This window comes from Salvelinus alpinus, chromosome 10 (genome assembly GCF_045679555.1).
Source record: "Salvelinus alpinus chromosome 10, SLU_Salpinus.1, whole genome shotgun sequence".
NCBI classification, from domain to species: domain Eukaryota; kingdom Metazoa; phylum Chordata; class Actinopteri; order Salmoniformes; family Salmonidae; genus Salvelinus; species Salvelinus alpinus.
In genome coordinates, this window is record NC_092095.1 from 63,621,208 (window position 1) to 63,648,353 (window position 27,146).

Consider the following 27,146-nt stretch of genomic DNA (forward strand, 5'->3'; position numbering starts at 1 on the left):
TTCTGCAGTCTTCTTCAGAGAAAGGATCTGAAGGCAAGACAACAATGGACAACTCCAGCCCGAACAGGATGAGCCACATGACACAAGTCACAGTTATCCAATTTTGTCTGTAATGGATGATGTCAACTCTAAACTATCACATCACTGGAATGCTGGAGTGCTTGACTTCATGGAAAGAGAAAGCTATAGTATAAACCAATAGAGTTTGATAGAGTGTGATTATAAAAGTCCACATAATCATAGTCAGGGGGGTGTAGGTTTACCTTGGCAGCTTTGTGACAGTTATTAGATACTGGTGACTATGTCCTGGCGAACAATAATGGTTTCATTGTGGCAGGCATTGGTGCTATTCAATCTATATTGACATATCAACAAACATTGCTGAACCCAGTGCAACCAGTTCCAATAAAATGCAGTACTCTTCAATGAAACAAATCTAGGTTACATTTCCCAATATATACCAATGTTAGATGACCAATAAGCCAATAATAGGTTAATGCTCATGACTTCCATGGCAATTGTTTAAAATGTGGATTAATTCCAAGCCAATCAAGAATATAGTAGACTCAGAGGTCACAGACCATGACGAATAGCTCACATTCACCCTAACATTCTCCCCCGAGCCACGCATCAGTGATTGGAACAGATCCTCAGATTGATAGGCCAAACAAGGAAGCCTTTGACAGACTCCTACTGAATGCTCCTTCAATTCCAAATATAAACCTGCAAGTAAAGGCGGGATAGATGTGGGGGAGATATAGGATGAATCTTTTGTGATTTTATCACTTATGTTGGTTACACGGAACTATCCTACGTATTTCTGTTGTCATACTTCCATGAACCCACATGATGTATTTTTTCTGCAGTCCCATCACAATACAATTTATCTTAGATTATAGACATTTGTTTTTTTACTGGTGCTTTCTTTTTGTATGTTTTTTTTCTTCTTAAACAAATAGCCTACCTATTAGAACCACGCAAGCGTTCTATCACATTCCAATAAGCATTTTATTACTTTCTTTCTGGGTGCTTTTATTTTGAAATGTCAATCAAACCGGAAGTTCTCGTAGACACGTGGTCTGAAGCAGAACATACGAGTAACAAAACATTGGAGTTAGCTAGCTAACTTTCTCGAGAGTTTTGTGAAATGGACTCAGCTGGTGTTATCGATTAAGTGTAAGACAGTCATCTTGACCGAAATATAAAATAAACCAAGGACATTACAATGTTTGGATGTTTGGTTGCTGGTAGATTGGTAAGTATGGAACTTGCTAACGGCAGCAAGCTAACTTGGGACTGAAATGACAGCTAGCTACACATTTGATATGAAGGAACAATGTGGTATTGTATTCCCGGATGCTCACTGGTCATTTCTACTCGTAGGCTACATATACCCATTGATTCTTGAACAATATAGCTAGTTATAAATACTCTATGATATGAGCTTAACAGAGACAGAGGTTTTGTGTACATCGTTTAGCTTGTACAACTTTTCTTACCCTAGTTAGCTAGTATCATAACCCAAATTGTACTCAAATGTTTGTTTTTGGGTGTCATTCTAAACAGAAAATCTATCGCTTCAAAGTATGTTTCCTACTACCATGACAGGTCCATGGACTTGCATGTATGGCTGTCTATGACTGTAAGAGTCCCAAAAGAGATCCATCATGATGTCCCTACCAGAGGCAGGTGGGAGGAGCTATGTGGACAAGCTCATTGTAATGTGTAATGGCTGGAATGTAATTCATGGAACGGTATCAAACATATGGAAACCAAGTTTGACTCCGTTCCATTCCATCCATTGAGTCCATCCTCCTACAGCTCATCCCTACCTACCCCATTTATCAGTTTACAAAAAAAAGTGGCAGGGTCAAACTGCTGAAATACATTAACAGATTGTGCCTTTAATTAAATGAAAAGTAACTCTTGAAATAACTCCAGCTCAAGTAGGAGTTACAATTGTCTTTTAGGTCCAGACGGACGCCCAGCAGGTTGCTGGTGACAAGTTTGTCTTCAACCTACCAGACTATGAGAATGTGAACCATGTAGTGGTGTTCATGTTGGGCACAGTGCCTTTCCCTGCGGGGATGGGTGGCGCCGTCTACTTCTCCTTCCCGGACCCTGTCGGTGGGCAGGTCTGGCAGCTCCTGGGTTTCATCACCAACGACAAGCCAAGTGCCATCTTTAAAATATCTCAATTAAAACCAGGTGAGTATCATTCAAATGTATTTAATAAAGTCCTTCTTACATTAGTAGTTGTCACAAGGTGTTTTGTCAGTATGTGTGTGTTACAGTGATGTAGTGGTAAAACAATAGGTGGGTAAACTGTGATCGCCAGTTGCGGTGGAATTTTTATTTTTTGCAAAAGGTGGGTGAACTGTGATCCCCAGTTGCGGTGGGAAAAAAGCATTTTCTTTGCAAAAGGTGGGTGAACTGTTGAGCAAAAGTTCCACACCATTGGTGTTTCTGCTGTCTTCCTATAGGTGAGGGTGGAGAGCATCCATTTGGAATGATGACAGTACCTCAGCTTGCCTCCGTGGCCCAAGTTGGTGTGTCTATTGAGCCTTTGGAGCAGCTGGTCCAACAGACGCCTGTATCAGGTGCCACTGTGTGCGCTGTTGACTCCTTTATGCAGGTTAGAACATTATGGGTGGTTTGCAGTGTACATAACCAGTGAAAGTAACCTTCCTTTGATAATATGTATATGAGTCAATACTCAAGCTGCTTGGTTTGATTGCTGTGTACCAGCAACACGGGTGTATTTACAGTGCCTATGGAAAGTCTACACCCCCTTCAACTTTTTTCACTTTGCTGTTAAAGTGATAGATTTAATTGTATTTTTTTGTAATTGAGCTACACAAAATACTGTCCGTGAAAATAAAATTCTACACATTTAAAAAAACATAACTAAACTATAGTTGTTGCATATGTATTCACCCCTTTGTTTAGGCAAGCCTAAATTAGTCCAGAGGTCAAATTTGGTTTAACAAATCACATAAGTTATATGGACTCACACAGTTGACTTTTTTTTAAATGACTACACCTTCCTCTGTCCCTCATACATACATCTGTAAGGTCCCTCAGTCATGTATTGAATTTCAAGCACAGATTCAACTACAAAGACCAAGTAGCTTTTTCGAAAGCCTCAAAGGGCAGTGATTGGGAGATGGGGTACGTACGTGCAATGCCATCGGGGGTATGCCAAATGAAAATGTGATTTCACATTTTAAAAAACAGTCCATTTATATTTTCCAACAGGGCTGTACATTTGGGTGAGTTTTTTCTCTCTCGCCTGAGTAGCCTCTTTTCACTGCCAAAAATAAAATTAAACCATCTAGTGTTCAGTGAAATATCAACACTGTCAAATACAGGTAGCCTAGTCAAATAATTAACATCCAATCACATTAACCGTTACTCTCTCGCGGGAATTCCATTAACGGTCCGTATGTAGCCAAACGTAGCTGCTGCTCATTCTGTTTGCTCAAAAATTGATAAGTGGTTAAAAAAGTAAGGCCCGTGTCCATAGAGACACATACCAGCTCTACTGGTAGTACTGCTACTACCAGCAGTACTATACCTGCACCTGTCAACAACAAGTTGGTCTGCTTCCACGAGCACATCCAATGCTAGCATCAGTAATTCTACATTTGTTGTTAGCCCAGCTAGCATGGACACTGACAGTTGTGAATCTGATGCAGCCGAAGAGCTACTGCCCCCTTACCCGGGAAAGCACAGAACAACAGACAGGGACGTTGGACCATCAAAGAGGTGCAAATATGAGAACTACATTGATTTTGGGTTCACTTATTGGGAGTAGTGCCTCAAAAGTACTATCTCACAACTCGAAGAAACCTTCACACTTGCGCAGACATTTTAGAAACAAAACATGCCAATTTGAAAACTAAGACTACTTTCGAGTAGTAAGACATGTATAAAAGCAACAGATACCATTAATAAGGGGCTAGAAGCGTCCGAGTGGCTAGGACCGAGTGGCTAGGACAGGCAAGCCCCATACTATTGTGGAGTACTCCATTCTTCCTGCTGCCGTGGATATGGCTGGAACAATGCTGGGGGCAAAGGCCCAAAAAACTATACAGACAATGCCTTCATCAAACAACACTTTCACGACGCATCAGTGACATGGCAGGAGATGTTTTGAAACCATTACTGCTTTGCATACAAGCCAGTGAATTATATGCGTTACAGCTGGATGAGTCAACAGACGTGGCGGGCCTGGCACATGTCCGTTACGTTTATGGGGGGTCAATTAAGGAAGACATCCTCTTCTGGAAACCAGGAGAGGATATTTTTTAAGTACTGGATAGCTTTGTGACATCAAATGGACTTTGGTGGTCAGAATGTGTTGGTATCTGTACTGATGGCACAAAAGCCATGACAAGGAGACATAGGAGTGGTAACGCGCGTGCAAGTAGTTGCTCCCGATGCCACTTGGGTACACTGCAGCATCCACCGAGAGGTTCTTGCTGCCAAGGGAATGCCTGACAGCTTGAAAGACGTTTTGGACACCACAGTGACAATGGTTAACTTTGTTAAAGCAAGGCCCCTGAACTCTCGTGTATTTTCTGCAACCTGCAATGATATGGGCAGCGACCATGTAACGCTTTTATAACATACAGAAGTGCGCTGGTTATCAAGGGGCAATGGATTGACACATTTTTTTGAATTGAGAGACAAGCTTAGTTCTTTACTGACCATCATTTTCACTTGTCTGACCGCTTGCATGATGACGAGTTTGTCACACGACTGACCTATCCGAGTGATTTTTTATTTATTTTTGCCTCGCCTGAATGATCTGAATCTAGGATTACAGGGACTCTCCGCAACTATATTCAATGTGCGGGACAAAATTGAGGCTATGATTAAGAAGTTGGAGGTCTTCTCTGTCTGCATTATCATGGACAACATCCATCATTGTATGATTTTTTTTGTGTGCAAATGAACTCAAGCTTCCGGACAATGTCAAATGTGATATAGCGAAGCACCTGAATGAGTTGAGTGCGCAATTACGCAGGTACTTTCCCCGAAACGGATGACACAAACAACTGGATTCGTTATCTCTTTCATGCCCTGCCTCCAGTCCACTTACCGATATCTGAACAAGAGAGCCTCATTGAAATTGCATTCAAGTGGTTCAGTGAAAATTTAATCAGATGTCACTGCCAGATTTCTGGATTGGGCTGCGCTCAGAGTATCCTGCCTTGGCAAATCGCACTGTTAAGACACTGATTCCCTTTGCAACCACGTACCTATGTGAGAGTGGATCCTCAGCCCTCACTAGCATGAAAACGAAATACTGGTACAGACTGTGCGTGGAAAATGATTTAAGACAAACTCTCTCCAATACAACCCAACATTGCAGAGTTATGTGCATCCTTTCAAGCACACCCTTCTCATTAACCTGTGGTGAGTTATTCACAATTTCATATGTAAGATGGTTAAATAAAGAGCAAAATGATAATATTATTTGTGCCCTGGTCCTATAAGAGCTCTTTGTCACTTCCCACGAGCTGGGTTGTGACAACTCACACTCATTCTTATGTTTAATAAATGTATTGTATAGTGTGTGTAGCAGGCTTACAATGATGGCAAAAAACAACATTTGAGGGCATGCTGACCCTGGTGCTAGAGGGGGTACGCAGCTGGAGGGTGAATGTTTGAAGGGGTACGGGACTATTAAAAGTTTGGGAACCACTGTATTAAACCACCCAGATACATCAAAGATGCAGTCGTCCTTCTGAACTGAGCTGCAGGACAGGAAGGAAACTGCTCAGGGACTTCACCATGAGGCCATTGCTGATTTTAAAACCGCTACAGAGTTCAATGGCTGTGATGGGAGAGAACTGAGGATGGATCAACAACATTGTAGTGACCCCATAATGACCTAAATTAGAGTGAAAAGAACACAAATATACAGAAGATTCCAAAACATACATATGTATGCAACAAAGCCTTTAAGTAATACTGCAAAAAAACAGCAAAGGAAGACACTTTTTGGCCTAAATGCAAAGCCTTATGTTTGGGGCAAATGTGATACATCACTGAGTAGCTGCCTCATTTTCAAGCATGGTGGTGGCTGCATCGTGGAATGATTGACATCAGCAAAGACTGGGGAGTTTTTCAGGATGAAAAGAAACAGGATGGCGCTAAGCACAGGCAAAATCCTACAGGAAAACATGCTTCAGTCTGCTTTATACCAGACACAGAGAGGAATTCACATTTCAGCAGGACAACCTGCAACACAAGGCCAAATCTACACTCGAGTTGCTTACCAAGAAGACAGTGAATGTTCCTGAGTGGCCAAGTTACAGTTCACTTAAATCTGCTAGACAATCAATGGTAAGACTTACTGTCTAGCCATGATCCCCAACACCTTGACAGAGCTTGAATTTTGAAAAGAATTAGCAAATATTGCACAATACAGGTGTGCAAAGCTCTGAGACTTACCCAAGATAACTCTCAGCTGTAATCGCTGCGAAGGGGTTTCTAACAAATTAAGGTATATTGGCGCATATTTTTCATTAATCTTAAAAAATTTACGTTTTCGTCCACCGGGAGTATTTTGTGTAGATTGTAAAAATAAACATTTTAATCCCACTAACACAAAATGGGAAGAAATCCAAGGGGGGGGGGGGGGTAGACTTTCTACAGGCACACTAGCGTTGTGTTCAATTGTATTAGGTTGCACAAACAGTCAGTGTGCAGAACAGTTGGTCATTATGACGGGGTATTTGAGACCCTATCTAAAGGATCGTATTGAGACTTTTCAAACATAAGTCTATTGTAGACCCACTTCCTCTCTGCTTACCTCGTGTCAAAATACATCCCCCACAAGTTATTCTTTTTTTGTCCACTTATGGCACATGTGCAGGACTTTTATTTTGATGTTGCTAAGAGCACCTAAACACTCAGCTGACAAACTCAACTCTCTCTCTCCTCAGTTCACTCAGAAGATGCTGGACAGTTTGTATAATTTCTCCTCGTCTTTTGCTGTTTCCCAGTCGCAGATGACTCCAAACCCCTCAGAAATGTTCATCCCTGCCAGTTCCATCCTCAAATGGTAAAATTATTCCCTGTTGGTCCTATTCAAAGTCAGACCATTTAAACACCTGCTTGAATTAACCCAATCAATTATTTTCAATTTGCCTGACCCACGTTTGTGGAACCTGTGGTTATTGGGCAGGCTACAAACTAACATTGGAGGAATTTCTCATTCATTCAGTTAAGCATGGACGCTGCAAAAGATCTGAATGTGCTTCCTAAATCAAAAGCATAAAGTCATGTGCTCCTCTGATCTTTCTCCCCAGGTATGAGAACTTCCAGAGGCGCATGGCTCAAAACCCTAATTTCTGGAAGACTTGAGTTGTTTCGACGATACCACAGTATTAAAAACGATGATAGAGGCATTGACAGAAGACCAAAGACTTTATTTTCTGCTCCATAATGTCCAGGAATGGTCCTCCACAGAAGACGAAAAGAGATCTTGTTTTATAGCAACAATTACTAGGTGTTTTGTCAAATATTAAATGTTTCTTAAAATTCTTTTTCACCACTACTTTATTCCATACATATTTAGCTTGCCTATACAAGCGGATCCTAGTTGCTTCATTTATTTTCATGTTGAAAACTTTCATTTCTAGTGCATGAGATGCACTGTTGGGGCAGTTAACTAGAAGGTTAACACCCAAACTCTCCCTCTACTCCTTTTCTCCATGCATTCAGATGGCCTGGGCTTAGCGGACCATATATTTACTTACTTTTCAAGCTTCAGTACCTCGGAATGAGACAAGAAGCCTTTAGAAAAATAGCATTTATTAAAGCGTGAATAGTAAGCAAAGGGGAACTAAATAGCAAGGAGGGGGAGAAATCTTGAAGGGCTCCAGGGTTGTAGTCTTGACTCTCCAACCTTCTCCCCAAATTGCGCACCTTTTCACCCCCCTCATGGATTTAATAAGGATGGGCTGGTATAAGTATAACCCGGAGAAGGGAAACAAAAGGAAAATAATTGGTGGGTTCCAGATACAAATTTTTCTGTGCAGACCTGTAGCACCTTTGTCATGTTGGGAGTGGTTCCTGAGATGTTAAACAACACCTCCATTGGACAGATCTGATGCAGACTATACACAGAAAATGTGTACCTGGAAAATGTTTCTGGTTCCTGACAGCAAAGTGACTGGTCCGTCATAATAGAATTGGCTGCTCGTTGCCAATGTGGTCTTCATCGCAGGCGGTCCCAGCGCCAGATAGAGGCATCGTCGCAGACTGCGATCAGGATACTGCTGTCACGGCTGAAGCTGGTCTGTCTGATGGCAGAGGTGCATCTTGGGAGGGTGAGGATGGTGCACCTGAAACAGTGAGCCAGGTTAGAATGTATTTGGTGAAACAACAGAAAGACAGTGTCTCCGAAGATAGTTTAGTTATAACAAAGATAGACCACAACCCGTCATTTCAAATGGGAACAAATGAGTCAGTGGGCAGAACAAGCAAGGGGCTGGGCAGAGCCAAGCATGAGCTTGAGAGATCCTATTGGCGCGTTGTAGCATATATTTGCATATTGCTGTTAGGGAACGCCTACTTTGAAGTGCACATGTGCAATAACTCAATTCGCCTTTGCACTCCTTTTAAACAATGCCATTTATTTTTTACTTTAGCAAAGGGTAAAGTCTTTAAAACTTAGTCCACTCTGTTCGTAACAGATTGCAGCTTTGGGAACAGAAAACTGTATTGAGATCAAAATGTTGAAAATGACACATTTGCAGAATGTCGGTCAAAATCCATCTTGCTCCAGCATCTCCCACTGCCGGCCACTTGGCTTTCTCTAATGGAAACGCCAAGCGGATGCTTCACGTTTATACATCCCGTGAAATATCTGTCTCATTGTTCTGTGGCATCTCTGTCACAGCCCTGGAACATTATACATAACAAGGAGAGGAGTGCTCTACTGGACTTCACTTCTCTCAGGCAGTCTACCATCTAGGCATGGACCACTGCTTAGGTGAGGTGTATTGGTGGGAGGTTGACTCTTAACTTTGCGGCTCCTCTACCTTCACGTACAGTGATCAAGTGAAATACATGTAGATCAACTAGTCATTTAAATACGTTTTGCTTTAGCTTAGTGGTAGTTGAACTAAATTCAATTATTGGTGTTTTCAGAATAACTTTTTAGCAATTTCTTTTGTAAAAATAAAATATGGGTAAAGTACACAAAAATGTCCTTTCTCAGACAGGTCTGATGCTAATTCTCATTTGAACCATTTTGTTTGTTTAAAACCTCTTAGATGTTAATTCCCCTGTATGGGGGACTGAGCAGTTCTGGACTGGTTCTGACTGACATTTTGGTGTACAAAGCGCTCTGAACGCCATAGTGTTCTGTGCCTTATAGTGGCACAAAGACCCATTTTGTCTGCTCTCTGTTTCCACTCTCTCAGTGGCGTGGACTTGTGGGGTCTGAAACGTGACACTTCATGTTCATAGGGAGTGACCTGTCACATTCTCTGGCCAATCCAGACAAAGAATCGATTTCCTCTGAGCAAGTGAGCCTGGGAAATGGCATATGACAGTCGGAGTTCAGCCGTTGTGGTTTCATCTCGCTGTGAAACTCTCAGCTGGATTTAGAGCTTTCAAAATAAATTTTAAAACACTAAATAATTTCATAGAATTGAAAGACCGCGTTTTCTTGGTCACAGACGGAAGTTGTAACGAGTCTGCACACATTTGAATGGTGTCTCTGTGCTGCTCAGTGGACCTTTAGATCATATTTATTTTACTGTTAATGGGAAATCTTATAATCAAATCAAATTGTATTATTATTAGTCACATACACATGGTTAGCAGATGTTAATGCGAGTGTTGCGAAATGCTTGTGCTTCTAGTTCCGACAATGCAGTAATAACCAACAAGTAATCTAACCTACAATTCCACAACTACTACCTTATACACACACAAGTGTAAAGGGATAAAGAATATGTACATAAAGATATATGAATGAGTGGTGGTACAGAACGGCATAGGCAAGATGCAGTAGATGGTATAGAGTACGGTATATACATATGAGATGAGTACTGTAGGGTATGTAAACATAAAGTGGCATAGTTTAAAGTGGCTAGTGGTACATGTATTACATAAAGATGGCAAGATGCAGTAGATGATATAGAGTACAGTATATACATACTAAGTCGTTTAGAATTTGTTTGTTCATATTTGTACCATGTACTTGAGCTTGTGTTCTAAAAAGAGTACACCTCAAAGTTATAACAACATTTACCAGAAAGGCTAGTTCCAGACCTTTCTAAACTATACAACATTACCAGTTACTGTTTATGGCCATCATGAAACATTTTTACATTTGGATATGTCTATTTAGGCAAAAATACAAATGTTACCCTATCATTAGGCTAAATTACAGATTGTTAACATACTGTATGATGATTTTTCACAAAGTAGTTTGGATGTAGTGAACTACTTTTTCAAAGTAACTAGTTTGAAAAATAAACTTTATTTAGTGTAGCTTAACTTCTTCCAGTGTAAAGTAATTGGTAGCTTGAGAGTAGCTTCCCCAACACCACCACACGTGCAGTTTCCCTACGGACTCTTACTTTGCTTTGTGGGGGTCCTCTACCTCGAGGTCCCACACGTACAGTTTCCCCACTTGGTTTCCCAGAGCCAACATCTGTAGGACAAGACATGCGTTACTTCAATAATCAAACAAAACTTATTGATCTTCAGACAACTTCCTATGTGGAGACACATTAAACATAAAGTATAGTACTAAAACAACAAACTTGCATCTATTTAGTTATAAAGTTCCAACACCAAACCACTGTTTGCTTACAATACTGGGATGAACAGTAGCAGATAAGGGATTCCACAAAGCCACAGACACAACAAAAGGGGAAATATCATCTTTACCTTCTGCCAGAAGTCCATGGAGAAACGCATGTACCAGATGTCACACTGGCTGTAGTCGAAGCGACCCAGGATTGTCACGTTGGACTCGTTTGGTTTGATGCGGTCAATATCGTCCTCCATCTTCCCTGGTTTCCAACACACGATAGCGTTCTCACACGACTGTTCAGGTCAGGAGAGGAACAGAACAAAGGAGTAGGGGTTATGAGGGTCACAATGGGATCCACAACCTAATAACAGAATGTGACGTATGTGTGTTTGAACAAAAAGATTCACAGTCTTACCTTGGATAAAATCAGATCTCCCAGCCAGCGTACACAGTCCACATAGTTCCTGTGGATGTCTCTGGTAGAGAAGTCAGGGAAGTGGATCTTCTGAGAGACCCATGGCCTGTAAGAAGAAGACAGAATCATCGGTTAAAGGAGCAAACATTTTCAAGTTGAAAATCAACAGTTCGGGGCGGCAGGTAGACTAGCAGTTAGAGCGTTGGGCCAGTAAACAAAAGGTTGCTGGATCGAATCCCTGAGTTGACAAGGTATAAATCTGTCGTTCTGCCCCTGAACAAGGCAGTTAACCCACTGTTCCTAGACCATCATTGTAAATAAGAATTTGTTCTTAACTGACTTGCCTAGTTAAAAAAAGGTTAAATAAAAAATGTGAGATTCTCACTGTACCTGGCAACACTACTATTTTCCTTTTATGCAATTGTCCAGCCCTGTTATTTGAACGCGCTTTGCTGTGGATAAAAGTCTGCTGAATGACTGAAATTTACATGGGAATACACGTACGTTTGTTGCCCACAACCAATATTTTCACCTGTTTGTCTTGGAAGGGTTGTATTCATAGGACCCGTGAATGGCTTTCTGCATCCTCTCTGAGTTGATGGTCCAGAGCTTCAGAGAGTGGTCCATTCCACACGACATGATCTTCTCACCTAGCAGGTCAAAGTCCTGGCGCAGAGACATTTTTCATTATATCATTCATCTCTCATTTCTTTTTTTTTGTGATCCATATTGTATCGCCATTTTCAATGGTCACATACACATAGAAATCCCTGACTTCTATTGCTCAAGAAAGCCAGTAAGAGATGGTTGTGGCAGTGTCGTGTACTCACTGCGCTGAGGACTTCATCTCTATGTCCTTCTACACCTCCAAAGATGGCCACCAGTGTGTCTGTTTGGATGTTCCACAGACGAAGGGCGTGGTCTAAAGACAAAACACAAAGCTGATGAGATATTCACACAGTTGATTTTATGTTAAGTCATTCTGTTAATGATGTAAGTACATACAGATTATAAATCATTCCTAAATGTAAATCGTTTAGTTCTCAAAAGGTCAGGTCAGTTGAAAATATTAAGTCCCAGCTATGGTGTCTAGTTCTACCTTTGCTGACGGATAGCAGGAGGTTGGGGTCTCTGGGGTGAAACTTGAGCTCGTTGATGGCGTTCCCGTGACCCACATAGTGCTGCATTAAAAAACAAAAATATTCAGAGATGGCACAACTAACCCCTCCCTTATGCACAAATGTAAATTCCATCCTTAGTGTAAATAAAACTATTTGGAAATTCACCCACCTTGATACACTGCATGGTGATGTGGTTGATCACCCGAATGATGCCACGCGACCCGGCCACGGCCAGGAGGGGATGGCTTGTACTGGTGTCAAAGGTCCAGGCGCAGGTGTAAAAGTTCTCATCTGCATCGGCATCCACGTATGACTGCAGGAGTCGGATCTCTCCTTGGGAATGGCACTCGTACAGTGTTACCTGGTAAATTAAGGACATCACATAGTCAGCAGTGACAGGTGGCACATGTCTATTTTACACCACATGAGTTGGCTATTACACTTTCAACATGGTTTATGTGATGCCAAAGATACTTACTCTGTTGCTCCCAACAGTAGCAAACACCAGCGGGTCTCCTTCTTTACTGTGCCAGTTGAACTGGACCCCAAATAATGGCTGGCCATGGTCCTCCTGTGTAAAGAACAAGTGAATTATGAGTTGAGCTCCTGGTCAAGGTGATGAGGTAGCCCTGCCTGCGACTTCAAAATCAGTGTGAACCTCGGCCCAAGTGGAAATTCCCTCTTGGTCTAATGGTCAAGACATTGGTTTCTGCTGTGGGAGACCTGGGTTCAGAGCCTACCTGTAACATCAGAACACCTTCATTCAGCTGTTTACAACTCACACACTATCATATAAACAGCACCGTTCACACATACTTATAACAGGCATGCCAAGGCTGAGATTAGGACATTTCTGGAATCAAAATTAGGCCTATTGATAAGATGTGACATATCTGCAGTTGGAAATGATTGGAAATATTATTGATAAGATGGGCTCACCCTGAGGCTGTTGACGCACTTGAAGGAGTATTTGCACTTCTTTGATTTCCACTTGCCCTTGCCCCAGCTCTTCCTGCCTGGAGCATTGGCTGTGTTGGTGGGTGTGTCTGGGCGCTCCACATTGGTCCCACTCTCAACGCTGACAGCATCATCCTACAAACACAAATTATAGCAACATGAGATGGGGTTGGTTGTGGTTGATGCGTTTGCAACCTGCAATGGATGTTCTGCACCCCCTGTTTTCGACTACACTGGTGTCAGAAGTGGGATGGCTTACCATGAGGGGCTTGAGATAGACTAGAAAAACTAGACTAGAAAAGCTAAACTGACAACTGGCTAATGATTATCTACTTGGACAATCCCAGAAGGGTCCATAGCATGATAGCTAACACTACCTAGAGAGCATAACTAGCCAGCTAGCTATTTTAGGTGGAGGCCCTTTGCAGTGTTGCCTCGAATCCCTTGCTCGTTGAATGATCCTTTTCTTATTTCCTGTTCTGCAATGTTTGAAAGGGAAAGCACCACAACTAACGTTATCTATAGCTAAAAAATACAAATCTAGGCCTAGATGAAACAAAGGGAAAGGCCCAGCTATCATCACGAACTCCAAAATCAACTACCAGTCGCTTGCTAGTTAGCCTAACTTTTCATAGCTAGAAAGCTAACATTAGCTACTTAGCTAGCTAACCATTTTTCATGTCCGCGCCGATACAAACAGAACAAAACCGAATTTACATTCTCATCTGCAGAGAGATCGGGATTACTGTTTTCATCACTGCTCAGCTTCTGCTTTTTTGTCGGCATCTCCTTTCCCGCTTCGATAGGGGTCTCGGACATGTTCTCCCTCCTCATCTTCTGTCCTTCTCAGATTCAATCATAGCGCGATCGCGGTGAATAACTTCCGGATCTTCTATTTCCTTTGGTCTTCACAATAAAAGTCCCACACGTACCGGAAATAGTATAGTCAAGCCAGAGACGGAAGAGGAAGCAAGACACCCTGCTCGCCGTTTTTTTCTGGTTCAATAAAAGCCAATGAACTAAGTAGACCAGATCCAGCTGCTATTGCATTGGTGTCTATGGGAGACACCCGTTAATTAAGTAGACCGGAACCAAGTGACCATCCATACATGGTCACTGTGTTGGGGCGGTAGGTAGCATGGATTTAGCCCACTGCAGTAAAAGGTTAAACAAGTTAAATTAACATTCACAAGGCTGCAGGGCTAGATAGATTACCAGGACGCATACTTCACTGGCATTTTCAACCTCTGTCTGACCCAGTTTCTATTAAATCAAATCAACATTTCTTTGTCACATACACGTGTTTAGCAGATGTTATTGCGGGTGTAGCGAAACTCTTGTGTTTCTAGCTCCAACAGTGCAGTAATATCTAACAAGTAATATCTAACAATACACAGAATCTAAAGTAAAGGAATGGAATTAAGAATATATAAATATTTGGACAAGCAATGTCAGAGCGGCATAGACTAAGATACAGTAGAATAGGATAGAATACAGTATATACATATGAGATGAGTAATGCAAAATATATAAACATTATTAAAGTGACTAGTGTTCCATTATTAAAGTGGCCAGTGATTTCAAGTCTATATATATAGGGCAGCAGTCTCTAATGTGCTAGTGATGGCTGTTTAACAGTCTGATGGCCTTGAGATAGAAGCTGTTTTTCAGTCTCTCGGTCTCAGCTTTGATGCACCTGTACTGACCTCGCCTTCTGGATGATAGCGGGGTGAACAGGCAGTGGCTCGGGTAGTTGTCCTTGATTATCTTTTTGGCCTTCCTGTGACATCGGGTGCTGTAGGTGTCCTGGAGGGCAGGTAGCTTCCCCCCGGTGATGCGTTGGGAAGACCGCACCACCCTCTGGAGAGCCCTGCGGTTGCAGGCGGTGCAGTTGCCGTACCAGGCGGTGATACAGCCCGACAGGATGCTCTCAATTGTGCATCTGTAAAAGTTTGTGGGGGTTTTACGTACACGTTTCAAGCAAACCACCATAGTCCCTGTGCCTAAGAACACCAAGCCCATAGCACACATCTGTAGCCCTGAAATGCTTTGTAAGGCTGGTCATGGCTCATATCCATACCACCATCCAGGAAACCCTGGACTCACTCCAATTCACATACCGCCCCAACAGATCCACAGATAACGCAATCTCTATTGCACTCCACACTGCCCTTTCCCACTTGGACAAAAGGAACACCTATGTGAGAATGCTGTTTATTGACTACAGCTCAGCGTTCAACACCATAGTTCCCTCCAAGCTCATCACTAAGCTAAGGACCCTGCAACTGAACACCTGCCTCTGCAACTGGATGCTGGTCTTCCTGACGGGTCGCCCCCAGGATGTGAGGGTAGGCAACAATACATCCACCACACTGACTCTCAACACGAGGGTCTGGGGTGCGTGCTCAGTCGCCTCCTGTACTCCCTGTTCACCCATGACTGTGTGGCCGCGCACGACTCCAACGCCATTATTAAGATTGCCGACGACGCGACGGTGGTAGGCCTAATCACCGATGACGGTGAGACAGCCTATAGGGAGGAGGTCAGAGACCGGGCAGTGTGGTGCCAGGACAACAACCTTTCCCTCAACATGAGCAAGACAAAGGTGCTGATCGTGGACTACATGAAATGAAGGGCCGAACACACCCCATTCACATCGACGGGGCTGTAGTGGAGCGGGTCGAGAGCTTCAAGTTCCTTGGTGTCCACATCACTAAGGACCTATCATGGTCCAAACACACCAACACAGTGTGAAGAGGGCACGACAATGCCTCTTCCCAGGCAGGAGGCCGAAAAGATTTGGCATGGGCCCTTGACTGGCTGCATCCCCGCTTGTTATAGCAACTGCTCGGCATCTGACTGCAAGGCGCTACAGAGGGAAGTGCATACGGCCCAGTCCCTCACTGGGGCCAAACTCCCTGCCATCCAGGACCTCTATACCAGGCGGTGTCAGAGGAAGGCCCTAAAAATAGTCAAAAACTCCAACCACCTAAGGTATAGACTGTTCTCTCTACTACCACACGGCAAGCGGTAGCAGAGCGCTAAGTCTGTGACCAAAAGGCTCCTGAACAGCTTCTACCCCCAAGCCATACGACTGCTGAACAGTTAATCAAATGGCCACCTGGACTATCTACACTGACCCCTTTATTATGTATTCACCTTCATTGTTTTGCACTGACTCCCTTGCACTGGCTCTACTACGCACACTCACTAGACTCTACCCACATGCTCACATACTAGACTGACACTCCAACTCACACACACACACACACTCACACATAGACACACGTTCACACCTCACATATGCTGCTGCTACTGTTTATTATATACCCTGATTGCCAAGTCACTTTTACCCTTACCCACAGGTACATACTGTATTACCTCAATTACCTCAACTACCTCATACCCCGGCACATTGACTCCATACTGGTACTCCTTGTATACAGCCTCAATATTGTTTTTATTGTTTTACTATTTCCCTTTTTATTTTGCAAAAATGTGTCTTAGTTTTTAACTCGGCACTGTTGGGAATGGACTCATAAGTAAGTATTTCACTGTAAAGTCTACACCTGTTGTATTCGGTGCATGTGACCAATACAATTGTATTTAAGTTGAACTGACCATTTTTTTCAATGGTTTTCTTTGGTCTAGCCTACATCCTTGTGAGCGTTGGCTACACTGGTGTCAGAGGTGGGATGGTGACTTTGATCCCACTTCTGTGAAAATGGACAATAAAGATTGTATTCTATTCTATTTATGAGGCTCTGTTCAGCTTTGCTCTGTTCCGGTATAGGCTACTTTTGTAGAACGTCCTCGGGCAGATCTGGAACGCGCCCAATGCGTAATTCAAGTAGACTACAAGCGCGCTCGCTTTTGTGCGCTCCTGAAGGTACAGTAGTCACATGATCCAAACGGGAACAAACTCCATTAGAACTCTTGATAGTGCATACATAGTGATCTTGCTCTGAGCGCAACATGATAATCGACAGAATTATCGAGAACGGCCTGAATCGTGTGCATCCAGGGACTGTTGTGACGAGCCCCGTGTATTTGGGGTCTTTTTACCAGGATACCTCACCTGCAACGGAGATCAACAACTCTCTCTGTGCGCCAAACGAGTTGGATGGCTGGGGAAATTTTGGGAGCCCGACTCCGCCAACTGCAGACAGTGCCACAAACGGTAAAATAAAACCCTTACTTTTAGAAATCAATATACATATTTGTAATTGTTGTTAACTTTTCCTCTAAGCAGACTATTGTGTTAATAATGATAGGCAGGCTCTTTATATAATTATTGAAGTTAATGGTTACTTCCTTATTAGCCTACTTCTGGAACACCGAAAAGAACATTGCGTTAGAGACACGGAGGATTACTGATCATGGGCAGTGGTGGAAAAATTACCCAATTTTCATACTTGAGTAAAAGTAAAGATACCTTCATAGAAAATAACTCAAGAAAAGTCAGTCACCCAGTAAAATCCTATTTGAGTAAAAGTTTTAAAGTATTTGGTTTTAAATATACTTAAGTATCAAAAGGAAATGTAATTGGTAAAATATAGTTAAGTATCAAAAGTAAAAGTATAAGTAATTAGAAATTCCTTACATTAAGCAAACCCGATTTTTATTTTTTATTTTTTATTTTTTTAAATTTACGGATAGCCAGGGGCACGCTCCCACATAGACATAATTTACAAACGAAGCATGTAGTTAGTGAGTCTGCCAGATCAGAGGCGGTAGGGATAACTAGGAATGTTCTCTTGAAGTGTGTGAATTAGACCATTTTCCTGTCCTGCTAAGCATTCCAAATGTAACGAGTTCTTTTTGCTGTCAGGGAAAATGTATGGAGTAAAAAGTACATAATTTTCTTTAGGAATGTAGTAAAGTAAAAGCTGTCAAAAAATATAAAAAGTAAAGTACAGATACCCCAAAAACTACTTAAGTAGTAGTTTTAAGTATTTTTTTACTTAAGCACTTTACACCACTGATCATGGTTAGACCCTAAATCATATTTAGACCTATAATAGCTCTGTACAATGGAAGAGCAAGGTAGATCAATTGTGCTATTTGAATGGCAGAGGCAAGTAAACAGTTACTGTCATTTGGTGAATGTTGTAGATAACAGTGGGGAATAGGGGAAGTGTAAGGTCGCGTACCAGGTCGTCTTGCCCATTTTAGAATGTTTCTTTATACACTGCAGTATGAAGGTGTGTTTCTGAGTCGTTTAGAATACCTGACATTCTGATGTTGTTCTGAGACAGTTCTCCAGACATAATGAGATCTAATCCTCTGTGCAGATCAAGCAACTTCAACGACTATATGGACATGCCTCTTTTTGTAGCTTCCACGCCCTATTGAATACAATGGAGTATTTGAGCTCCCGTGCTTGAACTTGGCAGGAAGAGTTCTCAGGAACTGTATTCATGTATCCTACCACTATAGATATATCATACATCAAGGGCTTTTTGCAAAGTAACATTTTATGGATTGCTGAGTGTACTTTTAACAACCAATTCAACACAAACACTTTTGCCTCAATAGCAAACTAATCAAAAGTAGTGTTTATTTCAAACTTGTCTTGGATCAAAGATTCTCATCGGTCCTATTTATACCTGTTGCAGAGTGTTCCATGAGTGAGGTGCAGTCTTTTGGCCGTTTCCAAGGTGTGCGGGTGAAGAATACAGTGAAAGAACTCATCATGCAGAAGCGCCTTAGCAACCAAAATGTACAGGTAAATTAAATGATGTTATTGTTCTGCTAGTTTGTGTAAATATTATGGTTAGCTTGCATATATTTAGCTTATATCTGTCCATATTTTCATATCTCTGTTTTTCTTCATGTCCAGCAACACTCTGAGGGAGAATACACAGGTAATATTAACGTTTTATCGACACACATTATCCAGAAATACTGTAGATACAGTACATTATAATATCATGTGCAAATGTTTTTTTTGTTGGTTATCATGTAGAGTTGACCTCCCTTCTTCAAGGGCATAAGAGGACTGTGGACTTCAGCTTGATAACCGATTCACCTGCTAAAAGACTTGCTACTGCAAAGGCAATCCTGGTAATTGTATGCTTTTGGTTATAACGTAATTTAAGTGAGTCCCCTCTAACTTTTCCCACGATTCTTTGTGTTCAGGCTAGGGTTGGTTTCATAGACCCAGGTTAAATAAATCCAGGGATATTCCTCTGGTTTAGCTAATGAAGAACTAGTGAAAACCACAAACTCTCATGCAGGTCACGTTGTTATAGCTACAAACTATAGTGTGTGATATGACAGACCACTTCAATCCGTAGCCCAATTCCATTTCTCCTTTTCTGTGTAGTCTGATGTCACTTCACTTGCTCAGTTCCCCTCCGGGTAAACCCCAGTGAGACTCAGAGTTACCGCCTCCACCCTGAGGGCTATTCCAGAACTCAAAATTAGGAATACAGTTTGGCAATGTTATCATGCATATAGATTATTAGGTTTTGCATGTGTGTCTCATATAAACTCTGCTGTTTTGGAGTGAACTGAGGGAGTGGAAGGAACCCAACTACAAATATCTTTCTTCCTTATTGTTTACCTTTCATCGCAGGAAATGTAGTTAAAGCAGCAATCCCAATCAGCAGTTGAAACAATAACAAAGCGTTCTCGTTCTAAACCTCTGAGGGATTGCACAGGAGAAATGTAACCACTCTCAAATGTATAGACTGAGCTATGGATGTAAGGACTGACCATCCATGATATCAAAATGATAGTTTAACCATGCTGTATCACATCCGGACGTAATCGGGAGTCCCATAGGGCTGCGCACAATTGGCCCAGTGTCGTTCGAGTTTGGCCGGGGTAGGCCGTCATTGTAAATAAGAATTTGTTCTTATCTGACTTGCCTAGTTAAATAAAGGTTAAATATAAAACATTTAAAAAAATAATCAATGGGTACATACAGTTCATTTATAAGTCCAAAAACGGATGTATCGACTGCAGATGACCCCTTTTTAACTATTTATCATCCACTTCTCTTTCAGACTCTGAGCCCTCCAGAGGGAAGCACACTGGACATTGACTTCATGGAACTTGGATATGAGTCCATGAAATCAGAGACCTCCCCACAAGAGACCCTCCCTGACCCCTTCAGCCTCATCGACTATCAGTCCCTCTACCCTCAAACCCACATGCCACATGCAATGGGAAACTCCTATGTCCCCCAGCCTTTCATAGCCCCGCTAACCCCAAAGGGTGTTTGGCCATTGGCTCAGTTTGCTGAAGGGGAGCCGATGTCCTTCTTTCAATGGCAGATACAACAGGAAGAGGAGAAGTTGGCAGGCCTCACCCCCGAGATGCTCACAAGCCAGGATAATGATGGAGACACGTCAGTTTGTGTAGTATTCATCAACCCGTTGTATACATTTGCCTTTTGTAGATCTAAGCCACTATGCATACTCAACTCAGTTATTTTTCTAACCCAGTGGCCTCCAACTCTGGTCCTGGGGAGGTACGGGTGTGCAGGGTCTTGTTCCAGCCTAGCACAGTATTTGAACACAAACCTGCCACACCCTGTAGCTCTCCAGGAACAAGGATGTTAGTGACCACTGTTCTAATCCATCATGTGACCTATGCTTGCCAGACATTTATACTCTTAGAAAAAAGCTGCTATCTAGAACCTAAAAGGATTCTTCGGTTGTCCCAATAGGAGAACCCTTTGATGAACCCCTTTTGGTTCCATATAGAACACTTTTGGTCCCAAGTAGAACCCTTTCCACAGAGGGTTCTACATGGAACCCAAAAGGGTTCTACCTGTAACCAAAAAGGGTTCTATATGGAACCAAAGTAAGTTCTCCTATGGGGAGAGCCGAAGAACCCCTTTGGAACCCTTTTATCTTAGTGTAGATTGTTTTATCTCTGTGTTGCCAGATTCTTGCACATAACTGTGGCACAGGGCAGAAGGGCTCTAGCTTATGTGCTGGCCAGCAAGATGGCTACTGTCGGCATGCTGGATATGAAGGAGCACAATGGCCAGGTAAGGATATACATCCTCACGCCCAATTCTAAATGGACCCCTAGCCCCAGAGACTTCTGCCCAGAGACTTCTGCCAACAGACTAGTGCCTAGGAGCTAGTGGCTATGGGTTGATTTGGAATTGGTCACAAGGGTGCAGTTATGATTACAACTGGGATATCATCTGAAAAGGAGGATTTTCAACATTTGATCTTTTTTGTCTTTTGTTTTGTACACAGAGTGCCCTTCAGTTGAGCGTTGCAGCCAATCAACATCTGATAGTGCAGGACCTGTTGGCCCAGGGGGCTCAGATCAACACCACTGACTGCTGGGGCCGCTCCCCTCTGCATGTGTGTGCAGAGAAGGGCCACGCTCTCACTCTCCAGGTCTTTGACTTTCCCACTGTGGCACATACTAAGAGTGTGATGTGATATGAATAGGGGCTGTGGATTTGAACTGACCACGTCATGTTCTGGCCTTATAACTTGTATTTCACAACTTCTGTTTGAGGCATCACTGCAGTCAGTCAACCTTAGCAGTTAGATAACCCAGTGCTCCTCAGTGGCGCAGCGGTCTAAGGCACTGCATCTCAGTGCTAGAGGTGTCACTACAGAACCTGGTTTGATCCCAGGCTGTATCACAACCAGCCGTGATCGGGAGTCCCATAGGGCGGCGTACAATTGGCCCAGCGTCGTCCGGGTTAGGGGAGGGTTTCCGGGGTAGGGGCGGGTTTTCCGGGGTAGGGGAGGGTTTTCCGGGTTAGGGGAGGGTTTTCCGGGTTAGGGGAGGGTTTGGCCGGGTTAGGGGAGGGTTTGGCCGGGTTAGGGGAGGGTTTTCCCGGGTTAGGGGAGGGTTTTTCGGGGCAGGCCTCATTATGAAATAAGAATTTGTTCTTTAACTGACTATCCTAGTTAAATGAAGGTTAAATAAAGTAAATACAAATAAAAGATAGTTAAGTCAGGGAAGTGTCATGCACATAGACCAGTGTAGGCAATACAGTGACTAAGGTCTGGTTTCAGTGATGGACTCTTTTGGTATAGAGGAACTGCCTACGTCACTACTTTATCAGCTTGAATAAAATACTAAATAGTAGCTAGCAATATGGAGATCACAGAGGTTATTTTTAATGAGTGCATTTCACAAGTGGCTAGTTTGCATCATCTACCTGAACTAAAACAACTGCAAAGGTTGTGCCTGCAAACTTTGGTTTTGAATCACGTTGTTCTGACATGTCTGCCTCTGGATTTGTGAAGCAAATCCCCAGATGTATTTTTCCCCTTATCAATGTAGGCAGTGACTTAGTTATTCTTTGCCAATAGAGTCCATCGTTGAAACCACATCCTAGTCGCTGTGTTGCCTAGGGTCGGGTTTTCACAACTAAAGTGAACATACCTCATCATACAGAGACTATGGTATGAAAGGTCTGAAAACATGATGATTGTTGAACACAATCTCTGTTTCTCTTATTATTATTATTATAATACATAAGGGTTTGGCAACTTTAATCAACATCTTGGCACTAGAGGAAGGAAATAGTGGTTGGAAGAGAAGTCAGGGAAAACACTGAGCCGTGGGGATGGGAGTTCTCTCTTTTAATAACACTGGTTGCCAATCACAGCAAACAAAGTTAACGTTTTTATCAGGAGCCTTGTGTTTGTTAATGTATGAATAGTCCTCCATTCTCCACTATGGGATAAGAGTTGTTTCCTCACTCTGAAGAAATACGCCACTAAAAAAGCTAGGTTTATGATCACCCTGAACAACGATCCATTTATGACTTCACCAGATGACTTGAACATAGTCTGATACACTATATCATCTGGACTGTGCAACCTTGGTTTTCAGGGTATTTTACCCCCGCTAGTTACAAGAAGTAAAACCACAGGTTGGTTGTCAATGGTCGATTGTTTTAGGCTTCCAGTATATGGTAATAAGGCAGAATGATTTCCCCCCCTGCACGCTCATGCCCAAATACAAAAAAAGTGTAGGGAACTCAGGTGCTGTATGCACAATCAGAAGAGATCTGTCAGCAACTTTCTGATGCCATTTTGATAAGAATCTATGCAAATTTGGCTCATGACTCAATGAATGGATTTATAGGTCTCACTGAAACTTTACCATCTTGATTATCTGTGATAAACTGTGACCTTTTCAGTTTATCTTTCAATTAGAATTTTGTCTCACTGTGTTTGATGTTCCTCCTGACTTGGAATGTTTTTTTGTGTCCCATAGCGATAGTTGTTCTGTATCGGGTTAGATCGCAGGCAGTGACTTCCTCATCGGCTCATAACAGATATAACAGCCAGCCAATCACAGAGCATTTCCTCAAAACAACACTGGGACAAAATCCCCCTTTCTTCGAAAAACTGGTTTAACAACAGATGTGCTTCTGATAAGAGGTCCCGGCAAATGCACTCCCAGCCTATCAAACATTAACCGTCAACAGAACATGGCACGCTAAACCTCCCAATCATTAACGCCTATTAATCTGTTACTCAACAATGAATGGCTGGCATCTACTATCTCTTTTAGATCTCTAGAACTAAACATTGACACTGTCGTCGTTAGCGATGACATGTTTTACCATGACTAGCTAATTCCACAGTTGTACCTTAACACAAGTGTGTGTGTGTGTGTGTGTGTTAAATTTAAATCAAAAGTTCTTCCTGTTCTGCCCTTTATCCCCCTGTTTAACATTTTCCTTCACACGCTCTCTCTTCCCGTAGACCATCCAAAGAGCTCTGAAGGGTAAAGGACAGGAGCTTAATGTGGAAGAAGTCAACTATGATGGTGAGTCAGAGTTGCTCAGAACTATGACCTGTCAGGATTGCTCATAATCCTCTATACAATAAAACAGGTGAGGCAACCTGTGTCTCAAACCAAGGCTGAGTCACAAACTACGACAGTCAACATTATTTAATCGTCATAACGGCAAAATAAATACTACCTCCCCAATGCTTCAACCTGCTTTTCTCTCCAGGCCTAACTCCTCTTCAGACAGCGGTCCGGTCTCACAATGCGGTTGTCCAGGAGTTGGGCCATATGGCGGCAACCCCCCAGTCCCCTGGGGTGGTGGAGTTGATTCAGAGAAGGAAGCTACTGGGGCAGTGTGTCAACACACTGCTGCTCATGGGAGCCTCCTGTGCAACTAAGGTGAGTTTGAGTAGCCTGGTCCCAAATCTGTCTGATGCATTGTCAACTCCATCATAAACAGATCTGGAACCAGGCTAGAGGTTGAGAATCTTTCATTTATAATTTTTGCGTATCATTCTTTGGCAGCATAGCCCATTCCATACAGTCTGACCGTACCTGTCTTTTTCCAACAGGATCATAAAAGTGGCCGCACCTCCCTGCACATGGCTTCTCAGGAGGCCAATGTGGAGCTTTTACGCATCTTCCTCGACCAGCCAGACTCTCTGTCTATCGTCAATGTCAAGGTGAGATACTACTACATTACCTAATGTCAAGGTGAGATACTGCTACAGTACATAATGTCAAGGTGAGATACTGCTACAGTACATAATGTCACGGTGAGATACTGCTACAGTACATAATGTCACGGTGAGTTACTGCTACAGTACATAATGTCACGGTGAGATACTGCTACAGTACATAATGTCAAGGTGAGATACTGCTACAGTACATAATGTCAAAGTGAGATACTGCTACAGTACATAATGTCAAGGTGAGGTATCGCCTCTCTCTGGAAAACACACGTACATGATAACCTATCAGCGTGCTGGCTCAAATTCTGAGCTGACAAACAGTGTTCCCATTGTTCATTGTTTTTTGGTCATCAGGAGGTAAGTTAACTAAACCCTCTAACATGAGTTCTGTCTACCAGTCATTCAGTGGAAACACAGCACTGCACTTTGCCAGTTCTGTGCATGGTCGCGTGACTCAGGTAGATGCTGTGAAGCTGCTGATGAGGAGAGGGGCTGACCCCAGCTCCAAGAACCTGGAGAATGAGCAGCCTGCCCAGCTGGTGGCTGAAGGGCCCGTCGGAGACCAGGTGAATAATGCCCCAAAATGGTTCTTCGGGTGTCCCCCTTCTGTAGAAATGGCTCTACACGGAACCCAAAAAGGTTCTACCTGGAACCAAAAAGGTTCAAATATGGAACCAAAAAGGGTTCTCCTATGGGGATAGCCGAATAACCTTTTTAGGTTCTAGATAGTACCTTTTTTTTCTAAGAGTGTAAGCACGTCCATGATCGTGCAGGGTACAAAAAGTACAGCATGGTTCTATGTTGATGCCATTGCTTGTAAAAAAATCTCTAAGATACCAGCACACAGTTGAACCCTCCCTCTGTGGGAGCATTTAATGGTGTTCTTATATCTATCTTTCAGGGGAGTATTCCCATGTTGTTGTTTTACTATCATGTAATCATTCTTTAACCAGGCAAGTCGACTGAGAACCTTTTATCAATTACTATTAAGGCCTGGTTAAGACGCAAACACAGAGACGCAGTAAAAACAGAACATGAAGAATACACAAAAGTTCAAGTGTTAGACTGGCAGACATTCAAAACACACACACACACTTCAACAAGATGGGACGGTATTGCAATAATGTGCCTCTGGTTGTTTCTCTTAGGTGCGGCGTATCCTGAAGGGGAAAGGCTACCAGGCCCGGTCTGCTGCCCAGTAGGATGTGATCTCCTGTCCAGAAACACTGTCAGTCAGACAGTCTACGTAGAAATGATTTGCCATCGTATGTATGGCAGATGTCAGTTGTTTCAATGAAACAGTGAATGTTGTTCGCTACAGTGTAGTGTATTTTGAGGTAACCATGTGATCTTCTACCTTAAAGGGGCAATCTGCAGTTGTCACATCCATTTTTGGACTTGTATTATTATTAATATGTACTTGGAGAATATAACTCATTCATCATGAGCTTAGTTCAAATGCCGTACCCCATCAGATCCCAAAATATATAAGCTTGTTTTACTCCAATGTTTGTAAACAAAGTACATGGAAACAAAACACTATAAACAGCTTCAAAATATGGTTCAAACTATAATGTTGATATCATGGATGGTTACTCCTTAGCCGTGTCTATGAATTTGAGTGTTAACATTTCTCTAGCCCCATCCCTCAGCTTTTTACTGAAACGGGCAGGGAATACGCTTTGTTTTTGTTTCAACTGCTGACTGCTGCTTTAAGGAATGACGCCTGAAGGGGTTTTTACCACTAAACCACTTTGGGTTGACTCATCTGTAATGCCGGTGTGAAACACCTTGAGCTGGAATGTGCATTGTAGCTAGGGCTCGACCACATAGTAACAGTGTAATGCAGCTAGGGCTCGACCACATATTAACAGTGTAATGTATCTAGGGCTTTGACCACATATTAACAGTGTAATGTATCTAGGGCTTTGACCACATATTAACAGTGTAATGTATCTAGGGCTTTGACCACATTAACAGTGTAATGTATCTAGGGCTTCGACCACATAGTAACAGTGTAATGTATCTAGGGCTTGACCACATACCAGTAACCTGAAGAGACGGGAGCTCAGTTTTTTTGAATTTCTTGGAGGTTCTGGTACGGTGGCAGCATTGGGGTCTTGCCTTAATTTTAAATGTGTATTTTCATTTACTTTATAAATAAATGAAAATAAATCATGAGTTGGCTAGTGTCACAAATAATGGGTCATTGAGTATGCTAAATAACTATGGTGATGTCATTGAGTTCCTGCATATTTTGCTTTAGTACCCATCTCAATTATATACTGTACCATGGAGATGAAATGTTAGTACAATATTCAGATTTGTAATTTGTTTATAATTGATCTCTTTTGGAATGTAAATATAGGATTTATGTATTATCACCAAATTTGTTAACAATAAATACAATTGATTTGAACTACGCTGCCTGA

General features: G+C 42.4%; 3 protein-coding genes across 9 annotated transcripts; 2 read left to right on the forward strand and 1 right to left on the reverse strand.

Moving 5' to 3' along the window:
* Window positions 1–998: 998 nt before the first annotated feature.
* hikeshi (heat shock protein nuclear import factor hikeshi) lies at window positions 999–7,560 on the forward strand. Of its 5 annotated transcripts, none has more exons than XM_071330398.1 (6): window positions 1,061–1,255; window positions 1,609–1,689; window positions 1,971–2,208; window positions 2,484–2,635; window positions 6,960–7,078; window positions 7,326–7,560. In XM_071330398.1, exons 3-6 carry the CDS (start codon window positions 2,058–2,060, stop codon window positions 7,378–7,380), a joined length of 477 nt encoding a protein of 158 aa, XP_071186499.1. In that variant the 5' UTR covers window positions 1,061–1,255; window positions 1,609–1,689; window positions 1,971–2,057; the 3' UTR covers window positions 7,381–7,560. The 5 variants fall into 5 exon arrangements, with proteins under 5 accessions (XP_071186494.1, XP_071186496.1, XP_071186499.1 ...); XM_071330394.1 differs by having other exon boundaries at window positions 1,609–1,685; XM_071330393.1 differs by lacking the exon at window positions 1,609–1,689 and having other exon boundaries at window positions 999–1,255.
* A 253-nt stretch (window positions 7,561–7,813) lies between these two features.
* On the reverse strand, window positions 7,814–14,276 carry eed (embryonic ectoderm development). 3 transcript variants are annotated; one of them, XM_071330390.1, is made up of 11 exons: window positions 14,003–14,276; window positions 13,268–13,420; window positions 12,807–12,899; window positions 12,498–12,689; window positions 12,307–12,388; window positions 12,038–12,129; window positions 11,740–11,873; window positions 11,208–11,313; window positions 10,927–11,085; window positions 10,614–10,687; window positions 7,814–8,363 (listed from the first exon to the last, which is right to left on the reverse strand). In XM_071330390.1, exons 1-11 carry the CDS (start codon window positions 14,117–14,119, stop codon window positions 8,237–8,239), a joined length of 1,329 nt encoding a protein of 442 aa, XP_071186491.1. In that variant the 5' UTR covers window positions 14,120–14,276; the 3' UTR covers window positions 7,814–8,236. The 3 variants fall into 3 exon arrangements, with proteins under 3 accessions (XP_071186491.1, XP_071186492.1, XP_071186493.1); XM_071330391.1 differs by having other exon boundaries at window positions 14,032–14,169; XM_071330392.1 differs by having other exon boundaries at window positions 13,956–14,133.
* Window positions 14,277–17,164: 2,888 nt separating this feature from the next.
* On the forward strand, window positions 17,165–27,133 carry nfkbiz (nuclear factor of kappa light polypeptide gene enhancer in B-cells inhibitor, zeta). The gene is made up of 12 exons (XM_071330389.1): window positions 17,165–17,465; window positions 18,904–19,013; window positions 19,128–19,152; window positions 19,254–19,351; window positions 20,299–20,642; window positions 21,185–21,290; window positions 21,508–21,654; window positions 23,995–24,058; window positions 24,249–24,421; window positions 24,595–24,705; window positions 25,113–25,280; window positions 25,863–27,133. Exons 1-12 carry the CDS (start codon window positions 17,261–17,263, stop codon window positions 25,914–25,916), a joined length of 1,605 nt encoding a protein of 534 aa, XP_071186490.1. The 5' UTR covers window positions 17,165–17,260; the 3' UTR covers window positions 25,917–27,133.
* The last annotated feature ends 13 nt before the right edge of the window (window positions 27,134–27,146 follow it).